This window comes from Pongo abelii, chromosome 5 (genome assembly GCF_028885655.2).
Source record: "Pongo abelii isolate AG06213 chromosome 5, NHGRI_mPonAbe1-v2.0_pri, whole genome shotgun sequence".
NCBI classification, from domain to species: domain Eukaryota; kingdom Metazoa; phylum Chordata; class Mammalia; order Primates; family Hominidae; genus Pongo; species Pongo abelii.
The window spans coordinates 17,387,013-17,409,855 of record NC_071990.2 but is presented as its reverse complement, the minus strand read 5'-3'; the positions used below and the strand labels follow the sequence as shown (position 1 = coordinate 17,409,855).

General features: G+C 41.8%; 1 protein-coding gene across 1 annotated transcript in view; it reads right to left on the bottom strand.

Annotated features, from left to right (window-relative positions):
- Positions 1–22,843, bottom strand: part of CAP2 (cyclase associated actin cytoskeleton regulatory protein 2) — a 162,109-nt gene that overhangs the window by 120,443 nt on the left and 18,823 nt on the right. Inside the window, 2 exon segments of the mRNA NM_001132441.2 lie at positions 8,309–8,409; positions 13,338–13,459. Of these exon segments, the coding sequence (NP_001125913.1) occupies positions 8,309–8,409; positions 13,338–13,458 (222 nt within the window). The 5' untranslated portion in view covers position 13,459.

Genomic DNA, 22,843 nt, shown 5'->3' with positions numbered 1-22,843 from the left:
TGCCACTGTGCTCCAGCCTGGGTGACAGAGTGAGACTCTATCAAGGAAGGAAGGAAGGAAAGAAAGAAAGGGAAAGATTCCTTAGTTTAACCATGCCAAGATTAAGAGTTTAGTCATCTTAACCTTAGAGACTCACAGGATCTATCCATGAGTATCCTTCCAGGACCCTGACTGATACACCCTGGAATCCCATTTTGGAGAATTTATCCTCAGATATACTTGTGAATATAGAAAATTCTGTGCATACGTGCTTATGCACTGTAGCAAAAGATTAGAAACAACCCAATGTCCAGCAACAGGGATCTGGTCAAATAAACTGTGATAAACTACACAGAGGAGTATTTTGAAGCCGTAATAAACAGTGAAGAAGCTCTAGATGGACTGATAGAAAAGATCTCTAGAATATATTGTTAAGTGAAGAAAACAAGGTGTGAAGCAGTGTATATAATGAGGTGACTGTTTAGTAATAAGAGGAAAATAAGAATAAATGTATTTTCAAAAACAAACACTGGAAGGATACATAAGAAACTTGAAAAGTCGTCACCTTCAGGGGTATGGAGGGAAATGGGATGAACACGTACATTAATACACGTTACTACACAAAGTACACGTGGTGCTTTTCCTGCCTTCAATTTTTTAACCCATGCAAACGTTTACTCAAAAAATTAAATCAGGCCAGGTGCAGTGACTCACGCCTGTAATCCCAGCACTTTGGGCGGCCGAGGCAGGCGGATCACTTGAGGTCAGGAATTCGAGACCAGCTTGGCCAACAGAGCAAAACCCCGTCTCTACTAAAAACACAAAAATTAGCCGGGCTTGGTGGTGCGGGTCTGTAGACCCAGCTACTCAGGAGGCTAAGGCAGGACAATTGCTTGAACCTGGGAGGCGGAGGTTGCAGTGATCTGAGATCACGCCATTGCACTCCAGCCTAGGCGACAAAGTGAGACTGTCTCAAAAAAAAAAAAAAAAAAAAAGAAATTAAGTTACTAAAAAAGCAGAAAGAAAAGCATTGAAGCAAGAGTTTGGCAGAAAGCATATTTGCTGTCCAGGAAAAAGAAAAAGGGCAGGTATCATCTCAAGCTTAGAGACTCATGGAATCTGATTCACTGTTTCAGCAAGGTGTCTTGGTGATTTTTTTCAACTCATGGAATCTGATTCATTGTTTCAGCAAGGTGTCTTGATGATTTTTTTCATTGGTAGAGTAAATGGGCAATCCTGTGGTTGGTCAGGCCTGGTGGCCCTTCGAAGTCTGGTTTTGATTCCAAGTCCGGTTTCTTATTGGCCAGTCCCCAAAGCTCTAAGTGTGTTTATGAAATTAGGATGTTCCGTGAGATAGATGCGGATTGTATGCTCTAGAAACAAACTTTAAGTAAAAAAGGAGTCACAGGGATGTCCAATTAAGGCCTGAGATTTAGCAGGAGATGAGCTGTGAATCAAAGCATGTTTGGTAGCAAACCATGTGTTCTACGCTGAGAATAAAACTTCTCCACGTTCTTGGGAAGACATGATAACAGAGGCTGATCTATCTGTGACTTTTCTGAATTCTGCAAATTTGTTGCCAACAGCATAGTGAGTAATGATCAGGCCGAGCCCACGCCAGTACAAAGGAGCAGAAATGAAGACCATGAGGGACAGAGTTCTGTCCTGGAGGCAGCATTCTCCTGGTCACTAAGAGGCACAGTAGCCTTCCACCCTCTCCTCTGCCCTAGGCCTGAGCCTGGTCATGGAGACCTATCCTCGTCTTCTAGAAAGAGGGAGTGAGGTCTAGAAAGAGGGAAGGAGGCAGGTCAGTGCGGTCTTGCTTCTCACGAGTCAGCCAATTACCACAAGGGTGATGGGAGACACAGCTGCCATGACAACTTGTAGGACCTGAAAGCACAGACACGTGGAGGCCTAGAGTCCTTTTAGATGAAGGAGTCAGATGTTCGTCTATACCACAAGGAGAGAGCAGGAAGAGAAGATGTTTTATCTTCAGTGTTCTGTAAATCCTTTTTCTGACATGGTTCCTTCTGTTTGCTTCTCATGGTGTTTTCCCCAGCATGGTTGAAGATGCTTTTTATAATGGTGATGAGGCCACCCTATTGCAGGTTAAAGTAGGCGCCTGCCAAGGTGACAGACAGAGACTCTGGAGACCAGATTCCTGGCTCTGCCACTGCATTGCTGAGATCTTTAACACACCACGCACATCACCTAGCCTCTCTAATTTGCAGTTTCCTCCTCTGTAGAAGATAGAAGGACAGATAGATGGATGGATGGGAGGGAGAGAGGGAGGGAGGGAGGGGGGAGAGAGGGAGGGAGGGAGGGAAGAGAAAGGAGGGAAGGAAGGAAGTAAAAGAAAATAAAAGCTAAGAAAGAAAGGGAGAAGGAAGGAAGGGAGGAAGAAAAAAAGAGGGAAAAAAGAAAAGGAGAGAAGGAAGTATGGAAGGAAAGAAGGATGAAAATAAATGGAAAGAAAGGAAAAGAAAGAAAAGAGGGAGAAGAAAGGAAAGGAAGAAGGAAGCAAGAAAAAAAGACAGAAAACAAGCAAGCAAGCAAGGGGGTGGATGGGTGGATAACTGGAATGGATGACTTTTAAATGCTTCCTTCTCTAAAAATTCTGGCTATCATTCATGGCTAAGACAGTAAGAAAGAAGATGCCCGATTTAAAGCCTGGATGAAACCTAGAGGCAGAATTCTTGATGCAAGTCATCTTTTGGATCTCCGCCATTTGGTGAAATTGAAAGACGTACAGATTCTTCGGGCTTGCAATTGCCAAGATATTCCACATCCAGTGGTAATAAAAATTAACGTTCAAATTAAAACAGTGAACAGGAAACTGGAAGTTCATAGGAAGAGCAAGTTGGCTGAAGGCAGAGTGGGGAGGTGAGGAGATCGACGTGGAATGGGCTGGTTTGCAGAGTCAGCCCCATAGTGGTCCTTCTGATAAGATTTTTTGGGATGCGGATCCTGTAAAGACACAGATTCTGAAGCGCCAAAAATGTAAATGGTCACTTTTCAAATGAGTACAAATGATCCATAAATATTTTCGAGAATCAAAAGAACTGAAAGAATACAAGTTACCATCCATAAGATAAACATGCAGATATTCTGTATTATTTATTCCAGAGATAAGATTATTATATGTTACAGAGATAAGATTCATGTAAAGGAAGATGTGACAACTCGTAGGACCAGAAAGCACAGACTGGTAGAGGCCTCCGGGTCCTTTTAGATGAAGGAGACTGATATTCGTCTACACCACAGGAGAGTGGAAAGATGTTTTGTCTTTAGTGTTCTGTGTATCCTTTTTCTGACATGGTTCCTTCTGCTTGTTTCTCAGGGCATCTTCCCTGGCATGACTGAAGATGCTCTTTATAATGGTGATGAGGCCACCCTATTGCAAGCTCTTCATTTGGAAACCGAATAGCTCCCTCATGCTTTCAGGCAGAGAGAACTGATGAGTCAGGTGCATGGGCTATTGAGAGACAGAGGCCCTGATAAATTATGTTGTCCTGCCTTGTTAAGGAGCAGATGAAGGGACTAGCTCAAGGTCATGCTGTCAAAAGCAGGGCCACTCTAAATCCAAATATTAATACAAACTGCCAGTGCGAGTCAGAGGAAGAGAGACTTCTCATTTTGCCACTCTTTGAACTCATTAACCAAACAGCATGGCACAAAATGAGCAACCTGTTTTGTAGATGATTTAAATAAATGGTAAAGACTATGAACATCTAGCATAGTGACTATGACCCGTCAAAAGTGAGGCTCTAATAACTTTCTGATAGTGTTCATCCTTCATAGAGGTCAGGGAACTCAAAGACAGAACATTAGACAGCATGGATTTAATCATAGCATGCTTTATGTGTGTTACGTTTAGTTGAATTTTATTGCCCTTTTGTTCAAATTGTGGTTCTTTCATTTTAAATAATTAATAATAATTATTGTTTTTAATGAGATCTTTTTTTAAACTTCTAGTTTAGGTTCAGGGGTACACATACAGGTTTGTTATGCAGGTAAATTTTGTGTCGCGGAGGTTTGGTGTACAGATTATTTCATTGCCCAGGTGATAAGCATAGCACCCGACAGGTACTTTCTGATCCTCACCCTTCTTCTGCCCTCCACCCTCCAATTGGCCCACTGTCTACTGTCCCCTTCTTTGTGACCACGTGTTCTCAATGTTTAGCTCCCAGTTATTAGTGAGAGCATGTGGTAACAACAGTTTTTTAAATCCATTTCAATCAAGAACAGGAAATAAATATTCCAGATTCCTACAAACATTTACAATGTAAGTTCTAGAAATCTCCAAAAAGGACTTGGGTTAGGAAAAGCTATGATTTGCAGTTGCTTCCTATTTGTCACATCAATTAGAAATAGACCTGAGATCAGTTCCGCCATGAATCCTAACAATAGGATAGCTTTGTTAAAAAATAACCCCTAATGGCTGGGTGTAGTGGCTCACGCCTATAATCCCAGCACTTTGGGAGGCTGAGGAGGTGGATCATGAGGTCAGGAGTTCAAGACCAGCCTGGCCAACATGGTGAAACCCCGTCTCTACTAAAAATACAAAAATTAGCCAGACGTAGTGGCGTGCGGCTGTAATCCCAGGTACTCAGGAGGCTGAGACGGAAGAATCGCTTGAACCCGGGAGGTGGAGGTTGCAGTGAGCTGAAATCACGCCACTGCACTCAAGCCTGGGCAACAGGGCGAGACTCTGTCTCGAAAAAAAAAAAAAAACCCAAAGTCACATAAATCTATTTATGGATAAATGATGTCCAACCAAGGGCTAGGTATTATATAGGCCCAGTTTCTAGAGGATCTGCTTCTTTGACATTGAGAACTCTATTTACCCAATATCTATTAAAAAATCATGCATGCGTGCAATTATGCATAAAATTATCTATTCTTTTTTAAAAGGGGTGCAAGCTGTGTCAAGTTTCTTGGGTTGAAGAGTAGTTTAAATAAGCCCTTTGGTTTAGGTTGCACACAAGAAGGCTTTACAAGTTCTAATCTTTTCTAAACCTGTTATGCTCTTCGGTTCAGCAGAGATTCCTAATTGTAGCTATTAGTTCCCCTTTTTTGTGGTCTGTTCTGTCAATAGGCTATTGAGTGTTCAGTAAATTAAGTCCAACCAGCAGCCAACACACTGAGACAGACGTTAAATCATGGCTTGGCTGCCCTTATTCCTTACTGGTATCTGTGAAATGACTTTTAAGCACAGGCACAGGATTTAACATGATGCACATTTGTGTCACTCTCAAATTTCCATCCTGTACAATCAGGTATGTGAGGGCTTTTTTTCTAGGCAACAGGTGTGTTCTCGGAATAAAGTTCAACCCCCACTTCTGGCTGATGTGAGAGGCAACAGCTGCAAGCTTAATGCCAATGACACATGGTTCTATAAGCGAGAGAAAAAATAAACGGCATGTTCAAAGTATTAAAGTCATGGGCAGATGGACTATAGCTGCCTGTACTTTTCTTTGTGTTGTAGAGCTGGAGTCTAAACTTTCAGATGACAAGTGTTTCTTTCTTTCTCTCTTTCTTGCTTGTCTTTCTTCCTTCCCTCTTTCATTCTTTTCCTTCCTTTCCTCTATTTTTTAAAAACTAGGGAGAACATAAATTTTCGTAAGCATTACATATTCATTACTGAGAATATTCCTTCATCTGAGTCATCCTGTTTACAGCCTGATGAACGAAGAGATGAAAAACTTAGTATTAAGCTACACTTTATAACTCACTTTGTTCTAAAAAGAACTTAAAGGGACTATTTACTGTGCAATTTGAAGACAGCATACAAATCTTACTCTTTTAAAAAATGCAAAGTTAAATATACTTATTTACAGGTCTCATTATTCTCTTGTAAAAAGCTTCTGTCTAGAATTTTTGAGATACTCCTAATGAGTTATAATGTACTGTGTACCTCAGAAGCCTAATGTTGGCATTAATTAATAGTAACCATAATGATACAAGGATTACTGTGATAGCGTTCAAGAGAGAAAATGTTCATCAATCACTCAAGCATCTTTTTCAGTGTATTGCAGATAATATTCCTTTGTGTATGTTAGCATTCAGGAGTTATCATGTCTCAGAATACAAGAGGCTCAGCCACTCTCTTGCTGCATACAAGGTTTCTTGTAAACAAAAACACTGAGGAAAAGAACAGACTAGAGTAGTAACGATAGAGCTGTGGGATACATTTGATGCAGACGCTTCTTAGTGCCCAGGTTTTTCCAGAACTCAAATATATCAAGGCTTGTCTCTTTCACCAAGGGGTACTTCAACAGAAATGGAGAAGTATCTTTGTTTTTCTTAGATGTGGCAAACAAATACATTGCAACGTGATGAGATAAGCACCTATTTAATTACAATTTTGGAGCCTCCGGCATAACCGGAGTCACTGGATCCCCTGGGAGACTGGTGTTGGGTATTGCATATGATGTGTAATTGGGAGGCGAGCAAAGAGAGAATCCCTTTATACTTTTTTTTAAAAGCCCCAAACCACAACTTTATTCAAGAATCAGATTTTCTGTGAATCTGTAGTGAAAATGGTTTTGCCAGGATTCTGTCATTGCTGAGAAATCTATAGGTAGATGGATTTGGAATTCAATCCTTAGTGAGAAACAAAGGCCAAAGAAAAAGAAGAACCCAGTGATACATTTCTTTTTATGTTTTTAATTGGTTTGGCTATCACATTAGATTTTCACTAAATGCATGCAAACAATGACTAACCCCGGAGATGATGTTAATATTTTTTAAAATATGAAAAGTGTCTAAAACTGGCAGGCTAACCTAGGTACTTTTAAAGTTCTCTTCCAATCCAGAGATTATCGAATTCTGTGTTTTTGCTTTTCCTCAGGCTGTACTTTGTTCAAAATTATAGTAAGATATACATAACAAAATTTACCATCTTAACCATTTTCAGTGTACAGCTCGGTAGTGTTAAGTATATTCACATAGTTGTACAATCTCCAAAACTTCTTAATCTTGGAAAACTGAAACTCTGTACTAATTTAACAATTTCCTATTCTCTCCTCCCTCCAGCCTCCGGCAAACACCATTCTACTTTGTCTCCACAAATTTGACCACCCTAGGTACTGCAAATAAATGGAATCATACAGTATTTGTCTTTTTGTGTCTGGCTTATTTCCCTTAGCATAATGTCCTCAAGGTTCATCCATACTACAGCATGTAACAGTATTTCCTTCCTTTTCAAGGCTGAATAATATTGCATTGTATGTACAGACCACATTTAGTGTATCTGTCAATGCACACTTGAGTTGCTTCCACCTCGTGGCTATTGTGAATAATGCTGCTATGAACATGGGTGTCTCTTGGAGATGCTGCTTTTAAATTTGGGGGATATACATAGAAATGAAATTGTTGGATCATATAGTAGTTCTTTTTTTTTTTTTTTGAGGAGCCAACATCCTGTTTTCCACAGTGCCTGCACCATTTTACATTCCCACCAACAGTGTGTAGAGGCTCCAGTTTCTCCCCATCCTAACCAGTACTTGTTAATTCCTGTTCTTTGGATAGTAGCCATCCCAATGGATATGAGGTGATATCCTCAGGCCGCATTTTACAGAAAGAAGAAGGGTGGCTGGTGACTGAGTCAGCTCAGCCAGGGGAACTTTCTTAAAGCATAAATCAAATTGCCCTGAGTCCTCTGCCCGGTGACCCCGGGTGGCTTCCCATCACAGTGGGAGGGAGAGCCAAGTCCTTCACTGTGACTAGAAGAGCATGTTGTACTCTGAGCCCTTGTTACCCCTCTCCCTTATGTTTTCCCAGGCCTTCTGTTCTGCTGGGAACACACCAAGCTTGCTCTGAGCCTTTGCTCTTGCTGTTCCCTCTGCCTGGAACTCTCTTCCCCACATCACTCCACAGCTCACTACCTCTCACCATCAGATCTCTGCTCAGTGTCACCTCGGATACACCTTCCTATCTCAAGCAATAGCCCTGCTTCCAGCACTCTAAATCATGACTCTGCTTTCTTATTCTTTTCATACTTATAACTACCTGAATTCGTTTATATATTTGTATATATCATCTGTTTCCCAGACTAAAGTGGAAGTTCTGTGAGAACAGGATGTGGCCTATCTTCTTCACCCCCATGCTCCTAGCTTCCAGAACAGTGCTGGACAATACTCTATCCATAGGCGTTGCAGGAACAATTAAATGAATAAATGGGTAAATGAATGTTTTAGCCACAATCTGCCTAGCCAGAGTAAAAAATAAATAAGTAAATAAAGATCTCCTCAGGCTGTTAGAGTTCGCAGAGGCTGGGCTGGTAAGTTTAAACTCTCTAATGAGAACAGGGGAGGAAAGTACTTACATGGGTCTCCACGTCCCCAGCAAGGATCCTACTGTTCTTTAAAAACTCGGCCACCATACTGTCCATCAGCTTGTCAAAGGCTTCCACGGAGGGTGCCACACCTTAGGGAAAGGAGCAGTTTGTTATTCCCTGGCCGTTGAATGAAAACCTGGGACTAGCCAGGCACGGTGGCTCACACCTGTAATCCCAGCACTTTGGGAGTCCGAGGCGGGCAGATCACCTGAGGTCAGGAGTTTAAGACCAGCCTGGACAACATGGTGAAACCCGTCTCTACTAAAAATACAAAAATTAGCCAGGCGTGGTGGTGGGCATCTTTAATCCCAGCTACTCAGGAGGCTGAGGCAGGAGAATCGCTTGTAACTGGGAGGTGGAGGTGATCTCAGTGAGTCGAGATCGTGCCACTGCACTCCAGCCTGAGTGACAGAGCAAGACTCCATCTCAAGAAAAAAAAAAAAAGATAACCTGGGACTGTCTTGCCATAGGCAATACAGAAGTTTAATATCATCAATGTCATTCTCACTAATTCATTTGCTAAGTCATTCCTTCACTCAATCAATGTTTTTGTTTTTTTGGGTTTTTTTTTTTTTTTTTTTTTTTTTGAGACAGGGTCTCACTCTGTCACCCAGGCTGGAGTGCAGTGGTGATCTTGGCTCACTGCAACCTCCTTCTCCCAGGTTCAAGTGATTCTCCAGCCTCAGCCTCCCAAGTAGCTGGGACCATAGATGCATGCCACCATGCTGTGTTAATTTTTGTAGTTTTTGTAGAGACAGGGTCTCAGCATATTGGTCAGGCTGGTTTCGAACTCCTGGGCTCAAGTGATCGGCCCACCTTGGCCTCCCAAAGTACTGGGATTACAGGCGTGAGCCACCGTGCCTGGATCTCCATCAATGTTTATTAAACATTTCTCAACAGCTCAGGAAAACACTGTTGTCCTATTTTTCATCCTCCTGAGTAAAGACGCTACATAATTTCATTTCATTCCCTCCGAACACAGGGAGGTAGGTAGCACCATCACAGATGAGGTAATGGCTGCAAACACAGCACCTGACAGGGCCAGAGTTACAGACCAAACAAAAGGCAGATCCAAAACCTGAACCCGGCCGATTCATCCAAAGCCAGTGGCCCTTCTTCCATAGCCACCTGCTCAGATGCTATAATGACCTTACAAACAGTTACCAAGATTACCCATGACAATCAGAAGGTAATAATGAACTCTGGGCAAGGAGGAAAAGAAAGCTGATTTCACTCATTTTCTTTCTTCTTCACTCCCCAGCGGGTGGGGGGACAACCATAGTGGGAATGAAATTGACTGCTGAGCCCATACCTGTTGGGTTCAGAGCTGCCAAATTACTGGCAAAGCTCAAGTGGCAACTGCCCAACAGGTGTGCTCTGCATTTCCTTCCCTGCCTTTTAATTAACAGAAAAAAAATCTAAGTCCCTGATTTCATGTCCCTAATATTGAGAAATACAATACTGAGAAACTATGAAAACTCTAACCAAAACCTAGGATTCCTTTTCTCATGTTGTACAAATATATCATCCACGCTCACAAAACTATTAGGAGAGTGTCTTTCTTTTTCTCTTTCTCCCAATTACCCATTTCCACAGGCCCAAAGGGTGATGGAAACAAGTTATTTACAGCTCTCTGCAGGTGTGTTCTAACTTCTGAGCAGGATGTTGAAGCTAGACGTTGAAGCTGAGTTATCTTAAAGCTCACAGTACAGTATGTAACAACTTCTGGAACATAAAAAGGACACAAGCCCAAAGGCTCCTTATGGATCCGTTTGGAGACAGATAAACCTGTTTGTTGCTATGGAAGAGGCCCGAGAGGGGGTCTCTGCTGAGTATTTAAAGTGGGAGAAAGTTTCAGAAAAGTGACAGAGTCCTCTACATAGCAGAAGGTACAATGATAAAAGGGAATATTTTCCAATTTCCTTTCATCGTTCAGCTCTGTTCACACCTCCTGCGGGCAGACCTGTCTTTCTCCCCAAACTGCATCCTTTGAGCATCCCTTAATCAAAGAATTTGGGGCCACGAATAGTAATGCATTGAGACCAAAGATTCTGGAACATTAGGACTGTGTATAATTCATCTTCAATTATCTTGCACCTAGCACAGTGTTTGTCGCATTATAAAAAAGCAAAAATATTTCTTCAACTGTTGAGCGCAACTTAACTGATTATCACCAGAGAAAAAAAACACTCACCTTCTAAAGCACATCATAATACCAGGATCATAATAGAGTGGTCCTTTGATCTACGCCTATTATGCATTTGTAAGGATTATGTTCTTTCTAAAAGTTTATTTATTTTTTTTTTGAGACGGAATCTTGCTCTGTCGCCCAGGCTGGAGTGCAGTGGCGCGATCTCGGCTCACTGCAAGCTCCGCCTCCCGGGTTCACGCCATTCTCCTGCCTCAGCCTCCCGAGTAGCTGGGATTACAGGCGCCCGACACCGCGCCCGGCTAAGTTTTTTCATTTTTAGTAGAGACGGGGTTTCACCGTCTCAGCCAGGATGGTCTTGATCTCCTGACCTCGTGATCCGCCCACCGCGGCCTCCCAAAGTGCTGGATTACAGGCGTGAGACACCGCTCCCAGCCCGATTTTAAACATTTTTAAGTTTCTTTTAAAGTTAAAAAAAAATAACTTTTGTTATAACATTGTCGTAATGATGTTTACATGTAAGGTAAAAGGTTGTTCTGCGGATTTGTTAAAAATAGAATTTAGAAAATTGTCAAAACTTACTAATTAAGAAGAAATGGAAATGGTGTTGTTTAGGATTAGTAAAATGTTTTAAGGATGGATATCATTCAGACAATTTACTAATTATCCTACTTCATTTCAAGTAGGATAGTAAATTACAGGCTAAGTTGTTTTAGAGGAGCTTTGCTTTAATAACTGGTTTGGAATGATTTGTTATATGAGAAAATATTTGTTTAAACACTTAAATAATTTAAATAATTTAATTACATACTCTCTAATTCTACTTAGCCTATTAATTTTCCTAGAAAAATCTTTTTTTTACAATGTACCAAGTTCAGTCTAGTACCTCTTTGAATAAGTGAGGTTCAAATTATTGAGGCTTTTTTCTTTACTCAATAATACTATATAATCTCCTGATAGTTGGATTTTAACTTTGTTTTGTGTATTCACAGGCTTCACATTTGTGGTCAGTAGTTTAGAGAAATGTCTTTAATCATCTGATGCCAACAGTATAATGAAACAAAGTTACTGAAGAGAGGGTGAAAATATTTTCTTACAAATAAGGTTTATTGAATCTCATATACCAACTGTATACAGTTAACAAAAAGAGGCTTAAAATGAAATCATAGATGTGTCTCAGTTGGTGCGGAAAAAAACTTACAGGCTCCTGGCAGCCTTCCTTAAAACAACACCCCCTTTCAATTCATTCAAAGCATTTTAATTTTCATTATGTTCAGGGGGGAAATAAACCAGCCAGCACATTTGTGCTCACACAGTAATTTTTGTCCCATGGTATGTAATACAGGCACGGGTCCAAATTCGCCGGAAATTCTAGAAGCACCAATGTAGGTCTTTCCTGGTGAAAGCTTTTTCTGAAGTCCCTTCTTCCCCACGGCTTTTCTCAGCCCAAAAAAACCTGACAGGATTCAGTATGGGTCAGATAAGGAGGAAGTGCCCATGTGACAAGAACAGAGTTGCCATATTAAATGCAGATTGCCTAGTTCAATTTGAATTTCAGAGAAGCAATGAATTAAATGTTTGCTGTAGGTGCATAGCACGCAGTATAGCCCATGCAGTATTTGGGACATCCTTATACCCCCTGAAAAAGTGTTCTCTATCTGAAATTCAAATTTAATTGGTTGTCCTTTATTTTTATTTGTTAAAAAAATTATTAAGTAAATTATTTGTAATTTTTATTTGTCCCTTAGTCAAGAAGGAATTGGAAAAATTATTGTAGATAACTTGGAGAGCTTGCCATATGTGGTACCCTTTTTGGAAAGTAGCCAACTTTTTATTTTTGATGATATAATTAAAAAATGTTTTACAGTATGGTATTAGGATATAGTTTTAAAAGCGTATTTGGTTGGCCAGGTATGGTGGTTCACGCCTATAATCCCAGCACTTTGGGAGGACGAGGCAAGCGGATCACGAGGTCAGGAGATCGAGACCATCTTGGTTAACATGGTGAAACCCCGTCTCTATTAAAAATACAAAAAATTATCTGGGTATGGTGGCAGGTGCCTGTAGTCCCAGCTACCCGGGAGGCTGAGGCAGGAGAATCACTTGAATCTAGGAAGCAGAGGTTGTAGCGAGCCGAGATCATGCCACTGCACTCCAGCCTGGGCGACAGAGCGAGACTGCATCTCAAAAAAAAAAAAAAGCATATTTCGTTAGGAATAGGCAAAGGTAAAACACTGTGACGTAGTTATGTCACATCAAAGTCATATTTGCCTTCGCATAAGACTAGCTTCCTTCAAAACTTCAGTTCCTAAATTTAGTGATTTGCTCTTTTTAAAATGAAAATCTACAGAATGATAATTCCTTCCAATTTACATTCTAATCGAGAACATTAGTTTCTTTTTTGATAATTATATAGATAATATATTTAGTCATTGAGTGCGGGACAGCAGTATGAACACTAAACGAAAGAAAGACGAATATGCTCTTAAAGGCACTGAGGCTGGGCACAGTGGCTCACACCTGTAATCCAGCACTTCCAGAGGCCAAGGCAGGGAGATGCTTTGAGCCCAGGAGTTTGAAGTCACTGTGAGCTACGATTGCACCACTGCACTCCAGCCTGGATGATAGAGCGAGACCCTGTCTCTAAAAGGCACAGATACTGATAATTTTTGTGGATTGTGGGTTGAAAGGTTTTCTTCCTTTCTCTTTTTCAGGGATTGCTTGCCTCTGGTTAATGTTATGGTCACATACAGTGGAAGGAGTAGGGAAGCTGAAGGATAATAGAAATGTTCCTTGAGAGTGAAATGATGGAAACAAAATGAAGTGACCCACAAGAAGACCAGGAATGACAACAGTTTGTGACCCTACCTCCAATGACACCATTGACTTCCCCGCAGTTCCCAGGGGGCCTGTGGGACTCTGCAGACAGCGACTCCAGGCGGCTGACAGCTCGTTCCAGTCTTTCCACCAGTCCCTGCATGTTGGCCATTCTAGAAAAGCACAGGCACAAACGGAGGCTGCGTGAGCATCAGGGAGGATAAGCAAACCAACACCATCAGTCTCAACAACAGCGAGGAGGAAGACACAATCACTGGGGATGGCTTTATTTTTATTTTTTAACCATGAAATTGTATGTATTATTGTTGCTTTTTAATCTCAGTAGTTTTGGGGTTGGGTACAAGTGGTTTTTGGTTACATGGAGAAGTTCTTTAGTGGTGATTTCTGAGGTTTGGATGCACCCATCACCTGAGCAGTGTACACTGTACCCAATGTGTAGTCTTTTGTCCCTCATCCCCCTCCCACCCTTCCCCGAGTCCCCAAAGTCCATTATATCATTCTTATGCTTTTGCGTCCTCATAGCTTAGCTCCCACTTATAAGTGAGGAACATATGATATTTGGTTTTCCATTCTTGAGCTACTTCACTTAGAATAATATGGCCTCCAGCTCCATCCAAGTTAGTGTAAAAGACATTATTTTGTTCCTTTCTTTGACTGACTAGTATTTCATGGTGCATATATACCACATTTTCTTTATCCATTCATTGGTTGATGGAGACTTACGTTGGTTCCGTATCTTTGCTATTGCGAATTGTGCTGCTATAAATGTGTGTGCATGCGTCTTTTATTTACCTACAGAGTATTTCTAAATATCAGAAAAATATGTGAAATTCAAAAGAACCTAAAACTTGGAACCAAAAAAAATTGGCATTATATTGAGCTTATTTTCTATTCCATTAGTGATTATTACAAGCCCAATATGTAATACACAAATATTCACTCCCTTTATACTGCTTCCAAGTGCCTGTGTGGATGCTTCCTTGTTATATGACACAATCTATGTACAGCACTTAACTTTTTAAAAGCTCACAAAACATATATGGAAAAATTAATATTGCCAGCTCTTCTGCTAATGGTGGGAACATATTTTCACTATTTCCAATAATTCCTTCTGTTAAAGTATAATTCTCCAGGGGAGACTAAACCCACCGATAATCCTTGTTTACTCAATTACATAAAACCAAACAGCCCAGCCCAGGAGAACTGAGTTTATGAATCTGAGCATCATTTAGCAGGCAAAGAGGCCATCACCCCCAAGAGCTAATTGTTTTCCACTTATTACTGATTGGTTTGTTTTGGTGTTTCTGTTGCTGAATTATTTTAAATTATAATTATTCTGAATGTAGGGTTTTAATTTAAAATATGACAAATGGTTATTTCCCTTTTGTAAGGCTGCTGGGTATGTTTAAGCAAAATTTAGTCTTAGGTGGGGTGGTGTGTAGAGACAGGGATCTTCAGTTACCCAGTACTCTTGGCTGGGATAAATAGGGACTAAAGCTGATTAGAGGACTGGGGATAAAAATGGGGCAGGGTGACCAGTTGCAGTGGCTCATGCCTGTAATCCCAGCACTTTGGGAGGCTGAGGCAGGCGGATCACGAAGTCAGGAGTTCGAGACCAGCCTGGCCTACATGGTGAAACCCCGTTTCTACTAAAAATACAAAAATTAGCTGGGTGTGGTGGCACACGCCTGTAATCCCAGCTACTCGGGAGGCTGAAGCAGTAGAATCACTTGAGCCCGGGAGGCGGAGGTTGCAGTGAGGCGAGATTGTGCCACTGCACTCCAGCCTGGCGACAGAGTGAGACTCTGTCTCATAAATAAATAAATAAAATAAAATAATAAAAATTAAAAAGTCAGCCAGGCACGGTGGCGGGCACCTGTAATCCTAACTACTCGGGAGACTGAGGCAGGAGACTTGCTTGAACCCAGGAGGTGGAGGTTGCAGTGAGCTGAGATCACGCCACTGCACTCCAGCCTGGGTGACAAAGCAAGACTCTGTCTAGAAAAAAAAAATGGCGAGGGGGCAGGGTATCCATGCTTCCCGCTTCCAAACAGAAAATTAAATGAGTGTGCATAGGGTAAGTACCCACTAAAATTATAAACTTATATTAAGATTATTGGCCCTAGAATTTATATGTCATTAAGGCAACCTCTGAGGAATGAAACCCAATCTAATTTGTTCAGGTTACTGAGATCTAGCTTATAGCCACCTTAACCCCGGCCATATCAATTTATGGCTGCTTTTGGCAAAATCAGGCTGCTGCTCCTTAAGAGAAGACAACAAGCCTCCTCTTAATCAGTGCCTGGAATTCTTCTTCCTCTTAAGAACCTTCCAGGCATCATTCTGAGCAAAAGAGGAACAGCATGCTTCTGAATCCGAGACACTGCTGTCCTAAAGCAGGGGTAAATAAATTTAATTGCTCTCAGATGGATAAATATTTTATGTTTCTGCTGGGGCCAGGCAATACATTTCTCTTATGTGTTTTGTAGTCCATCAGTTTTGAGCTTAAACACAGTAATGATGTGCCACTGCCATTTTTCAAAAGCAAGGTTATACTTATCAAAACTTGTATAGCTCTGTAATTCTGTCTGAATGTCAGATGGTCATCAGCTATGGAGGGCGGAGTTTACTGTCTATTTTGGAAAGTCATCTCTCCTGAAACTGGCAGCAGTTACTCTTGCAAAATATGGGGCAGTGTTCTCTGCACAGCTGAAATCAGCATCTAATCCTAAGGGGATTCAAAATTAGAAATTTCTCATCTATTCTTTTCCTCTTCACGTCAGAGCTTGTGCTTCCATCGCAATTGAAGGAAAAAAAAAAAAGGAAAGAGAAATGTAATTGAATCCTTTACGTAATCCTCCTGCAAGGGAGCTGGGTATCCTGTAGGTGGGTGAAGGCCATTTGAGAAATGATGAAAGCCCCTCAAATCTTTTAATAGTTGCCCATCTGTTCACAGTTATCTATGTTCCCTGTTACTCAACTTGCCAAATGTTACCACCATAGACCTAGCCTGCGATAGAAAAAAAAATGTTTGCTTTGTTAGCAAGCCCCTATTCCCAACAGAACAGCACCAGCCATCTCCAGCAGCTCACAGATGAAGCTGTCTTGAGAAGGCCTGTTACATTTCACACTTAGGACTGCCGTCTCTGACTGTGGCTTAATCAGACTCCCTGACAAGACCCAAACTCGCACTATCTCATAGTGCTCCGTATGTTGAAAGACAACAGGAGTCAGCCCACAAACTGCAGGGCTGGACAGATTGGTGTGGAATGCAGTCGAAAAGCGACTCAGATGTCACTCCATGTAAAATTACCACGAGCAAGACTGAAATCCTGCCACAGCCTCTAAAGCGATCAAAATACAGCTCATGCAAGGAAGTTGGAGAGATGTCTCCGGGTTTAAAACTTTCAGAACAGTTTCTAAGATAAACTGAAGAATAAATAAAAGAAAGACTATACCAGGAGACACGTTAGCATTCCCAAGGAGACTGATGGGGCCCAAGATGATTGGTATGATCATGCTGCCTTCTCTCCAAACTCTCTCTGTCTCTCTCCCCATATACCCTCAGCCACTAGCCTGGCTCTCAAGAATGAGGAAAGAGCGGAGCTGCAGATTCTCCAAATTCTTCCCAGGCAGTCCCATCCGCCTTAGCATTCCAAAGTGGATTTAGCCAAGTTTTGACAAGGAGGTGGCAGCCAGGAATTAAGAATTAGGTTGAGGAAACTCATAGGGTAGTCAAAGCAAATACAGACAACAAGGTCAGGGTAAGGAATGAGTCAGAGCCAGGGGGATAGACCGAGGAGTTTGGTTGAGGAGGCCAGCAGCATAGGGGGATACAGCAAGATGGCAGGAAAGAAGATATTCTAAGAACCCAGTGAAGAACAAAGTGAAGCCAGATTCACAGCTGGAGAATGAAGAGACTGGGTTAGATGACACAGCTCAAACTTGGCCCCCCAGATCTTCGCTAGTCATCCTATTCAAGTAGAAGCCAATGACAAGGAAAGGTCAAAGGATACACACAAACACCTGACCAGAATGTGAGTGTGTGTGGAAAAAAGAGGAAGGAACATAACATCGCACAACCTTCTCCTTTTCACGATTTGTTTTAGGGGCCGGGGCCAGTGGCTCATGCCTGTAATCCTACCACTTTGGGAGGCGGAGGCGGGTGGATCGCTGGATCCCAAGAGTTCTAGACCAGCCTGGGCAACATAGCGAAACCCATCTCTACATAAAATTGAAAAATTAGCTGGGTGTGGCGGCACACGCCTACAGTCCCAGCTACTTGGAAGACTGAGGCAGAAGGATCCCTTGAGCCTAGGAGGTCGAGGCTGCAGTGAGCCATGTTCACCCCACTGCACTCCAGCCTGGGTGAAAAAATGAGACCCAGTCTCAGAAAAAAAAATAATAATAATCAGTTTTAAAAAACTGTACTCGAGATTAATGTTAATTCCTTGTTTTGAATTAATTTTTTTGTATTCTCTTTTAAGTTTCATTATAATGAGAAGTGCACCCATGCTCCTTTTTGGTCATTTTTTTTTCTTATCTGAATTTTCCCCTCACTTTTCAAGGTTGTTTGTTTTTGTTTTGAGACAGAGTCTCACTCTGTTTCTCAGGCTGGAGTGCAGTGGCACAATCACAGCTCACTGCAGCCTCCACCTCCTGGTCTCAAGGGACCCTCCCACCAAAGATCCTCCGTAGTAACTAGGATTACAGTGCATGCCACCACATCTGGTTAATTTTTTTAATTCATTTTTTGCAGGGACAGTGTCTCGTTGTCCAAGCTGGTCTTGAACTCTCGGGCTCAAGCAATTCTCCCATCTCAGTTTCCCAAAATAAAGGGATTATAGGCATGAGCCATGGCATTCAGCCTAATTTTTATTTTTATCACAGCTAGACATGCACATAATTTAAAGAATCAATAGTTCTATACTCTTCCATTCTGTGTCATAAATGCCAATCATTTTTAATTATTTTAACTGTTTCTTTGATAATCGCACCCCCCCGCCCCTCATCTCTAAATAGCATGACTCTATCTCTGTGTCTTGTTTGGCTTTCTTCAGTTTGGGGCATTATCTACTGAGCTGCCACCAAAAATACACGGGTTTACTTTTTTCTTGCCCAGTCCCCACTACCACCTACATGCATATTGCCTTTTGTCTTGTCCTCCCAATAGTGTTAGATCACAATTTTTCTGTGATCGATATCCAGTGTTAACACAGTTATGACTATTTGCATCTGAGCCAGGAGGTATACTATACACAGGATTGCCATTAAGTATAAAGGTAGAGAAAGTCTGGAACATGGTCAGTAATAAACGTTAGCTGCAGCTATTCAGTCATCCCATCTCATTTTGTTGTCAGTGGGAATAGTTATATTTGAAATGTCAAGCAGTCTTCTAGAAGATCTGGTCAATGGAAATGACTAACGGAAAATTTGAGGTCAATATAGCCTTATTTTTGTCCCCAACATTTCATTTTCCTCTGTCCATGTACTTATTCCTCCAACATGTTTAAAAGAGTTTTCTAAGGTCTACGTGTACGTGCGGTTACCATAAAATGAAAATTATAGTATGTAATTCGTTTTTTTCATCACATATTTTCCCTCTGAACATTTTTACAATGACTCTTTTGCTTCTAAACAGCAAAGGATGAAGGCCCAATCTCTTTGGGGTCATTTTTGGAAAATAGCAGCACTCCTTCATCCCTCATATTTTCTTCACCCAACCCATCTTATGCTCATTGGTGAAGGGTCTGTTAAGCCCTTAACTAGCTCAATCTAACCAGTTATAAAAGCAGCTTTCATAGATGCTTTGAACACTGACACTCCATGGCACAGTGTAAATGATGATAAGCCTAGAATAACAACCTATGTGCCTGGATTACCTATCTTGCATCTGTGAGACATACTGCCCAATTAAAAACCTGCCTTGTGCTTTCTTTCCTGTCAGCACCTGTACACCTCGCCTCCCAGGGAGACCAGCTGCAAGCTTTTCAGGGGCTGAGGTTGGATCTTACTCTTCTTTGCATTTCCCACTGAGTCCAGCATGTTGCCCTATACCTAGAGAACTATAAATACTTTTTGATTGACTAATTAATTAGCTCCACTCACTGCCTTTCCTTTGCCTACCCACTCACTGGCACCATCCCAGATCAGGCTGAAAGCCAGATTTTCATAGGAGAAATTTTCATTTAAAAGAAGATGCTAGATTAGTTTTTCCTACTTGGAACCACAGTGGCTCCCTCCCATGACTTGAAAGAGCACACTTGCTCCCTCTAACGTAAGCCTTTGGGTCTCTTCCATGGCTCCTTTTTCTTCAGGATTTCAAATTGCGTCAAAACTCCGCATTGTCTAAAGGGTTTTGTAAATTCCTCACAACAAGTTCACAAAACAAGTAAGAGATAATGCTACTTGGATAACGTTTTCATGTTAATAAAAGAGGTGGGTCTTTCAGGTTTCCTGATTGCTAGCTGAAAGTTCTCCTCGCTAGAACAAAAAATACAGAAATAATGGTAGTGAGTGTTTCTCTTCCAGTTCTGCAAGGGAGACCCAGATCCAAGGGCTTCTGAAGATCATGAATCTAAGATTGAATAGGAGATAGACTTTTCTCAAAAGAAGACATTTACGTGGCCAAGAAACATGAAAAAAAGCTCAACATCACTGATCATCAGAGAAAAGCAAATCAAAACTACAATGAGATACCATCTCATGCTAGTCAGAATGGTGATTATTAAAAAGTCAGGAAACAATAGATGCTGGTGAGGCTGTGGAGAAACAGGAACACTTTTATACTGTTGGTGGGAATGTAAATTAGTTCAACCACTGTGGAAGACAGTATGGCGATTCCTCAAGGATCTAGAACCAGAAATACCATTTGACCCAGCAATCCCATTACTGGGTATAGACCCAATAGCAGAAAATCATTGTGCTATTAAGACACATGCATACATATGTTTATTGCAGCACTATTTACAATAACAAAGACATGGAACCAACCCAAATGCCCATCAATGATAGACTGGATAAAGAAAATGTGGTACATACAGACCATGGAATACTATGCAGCCATAAAAAGGAATGAGATCACGTCCTTTGCAGGGACATGGAAGAAGCTAGAAGCCATCATCCTCAGCAAACTAACACAGGAACAGAAAACCAAATACCCCATGTTCTCACTCATAGGTGGGGGTTGAACACTGAGAACACATGGACACAGAGAGAGGAACAACACACACCAGGCCTACTGGGGGATGGGGACCGAGGGGAGGGAACTTGGAGGATGGGTCAATAGGTGCAGCAAACTACCATGGCACAAGTATACCTATGTAACGAACCTGCACGTTCTGCACATGTACCCCATTTTTTTAAGTGTTTTTTTTTTTAAGAAGAAATAAAGAAAAAAAAAGGAAATAGACTTGAAGTGACAGGAAACTGGAGACTCTCAAACCTTTTCTCATAGTGAGGCTGGGCAACTGGTTTATATGTGAACTCTCTGCAAAAAATAAAGTTACAATGGACTAATTTCTCTACAGGTCCATCAAAATTTAAAATATTTGGTAAACTACCATCAAATCAGACTGTCCTAGATTGTTAAACTCTTTTTTTGTTGAGACACAGTCTCACTCTGTCACCCAAGCTGGAGTGCAGTGGCACGATCTTGGCTTACTGCAATCTCCGCCTCCTGGGTTCAAGTGATTCTCCTGCCTCAGCCTCCCAAGTAGCTGGAATTACAGGCGCCCACCACCACGCCAGGCTAATTTTTGTATTTTTAGTAGAGACAGGGTTTCGCCATGTCGGCCACGGTGGTCTCGAACTCCTGACCTCATATGATCCGCCCGCCTCGGTCTCCCAAAGTGCTGGGATTACAGGCGTGAGCCACTGCGCCTGGCCAATTGTTAAATTCTCTTTACTGTAACCGTATCAGTGACTTTCTTTTATTTCCCAGGAAACTACCAAGCACTGGGAGAAGTAACCCTGCGATTCACTATTACTAATTGGGTAATGGTATGTATAGGAGAAACAAACCATCACAGTATTCATTCATTCATTTTTTAACTGGCTCATTGAATATGTTTGTTTCATTCACTCAATCAGTCAGTTCCCACTATCTGCTAGGCACCATGCTCATATCTAGAAAACTAAGGCTGATTAAAAAACGTTTCTTGCCCTACTGTAGTGTGAGGGGGCTGAAAGCAAACCCTGCTCAGTCAAGCCAGGGAGCTGTTTAACTAAGAGATACATTCACGTTGCCAAGGTGCCCGCCTTCGTATCTTTTGCTTACTCTCCTATAGAGCATTTCTGGAGCCAGCTTCTCGCCAAACAGCAAACAAAAAGCACCATTTTCTTTTTATTGCAAAGATGTTTCAAGAGTCTCTGATTTTTGAGATGGTGTAATCAGAATAGCTGAGACCAGAAAGTTATATAAGGAAAAGAACACTCTCAATGTTTCATGAAACTGGAGAAAACATGTATGAGATCCTGGTTAGCCAACTGACTCCTCTAGGGCCTCTAATCAGGTCTCACTGCAGGAGAAAAATGCTTCAGCTTGACCTTCAGAAAGATCTCACCCCAGCTCTCTAGCTACAATTCCCCATGCTCCTGAGATGCCCACATGCCACAGGGACAACTCCCCAAGTCCCAAACATGTCCTACCCTATCCCTCTCCTATGCCATGATTCTGCTTCCTCTAAGGTTCTTCCTAGCACCGTTACTTTCACTCCCCAAATCCCAGCTCCTCCAAGAGATCTTGCAGTGTCTCACAAATCAGAGTAATCTCTGGAGAGGTATTTACTCCCTGACATCTCCATCGACTATGGAAACCACATATACAATTTCTTCGCCATCCCATTTGCCCCCTCCACTGTGGTGGTTTCACCCCTCAGAACCATCCCTAATTTGCCTTGTATATAAATATTCCTCCTCTAAGTTGAAATTAGAAATACTTACTCCCTGACGTTTCCATCAAAACCACATGTACAATTACCTCGCCATCCCACTTGCGCCCTCCACTCCGGAGGTATCACCCCTCAGAACCATCTCTGATCTGCCTTGTAGTTTAAGCATTTGTTCTCTAAGTTGAAATGTCTGAAGATAAAAGGCTAGGACTCGTAACTTAATGTAGTGGGAAAAGAACTCTGGGGATTAGAGAACCTTAATTTGAGACCCAGCCCCTTCACTGACAACCCATGTGATTCTGGAGGTCTTGGGTCTTCTAGTAGACAGACTACTTAATCTGTCTGAGTCTCAGTTTTCCTGTTTCCAATATATGAATTCATTCCTTCTTCCTCATTCAGTGGCTTAAGAAAATTGTCTGCAAAGATGTTTTGAGCTACGTTCGGTACTGGCTTGCGGCTACACAGGTGGATGAGACACAGACTGTGTCCTCAAGGCACAGTCTCCTTGAGGAGTAGGCAGTTCAGCCACCAGGGGCTGGCCAGCTGTCCATGGCACTGGGCCACAGAGAACTGGGCTACTGAGGCAGGAGGGAGCCCAGTGAGAAGGCTAAGTACACCCCGAAGCCTGGCTTTGTGCACTGACTT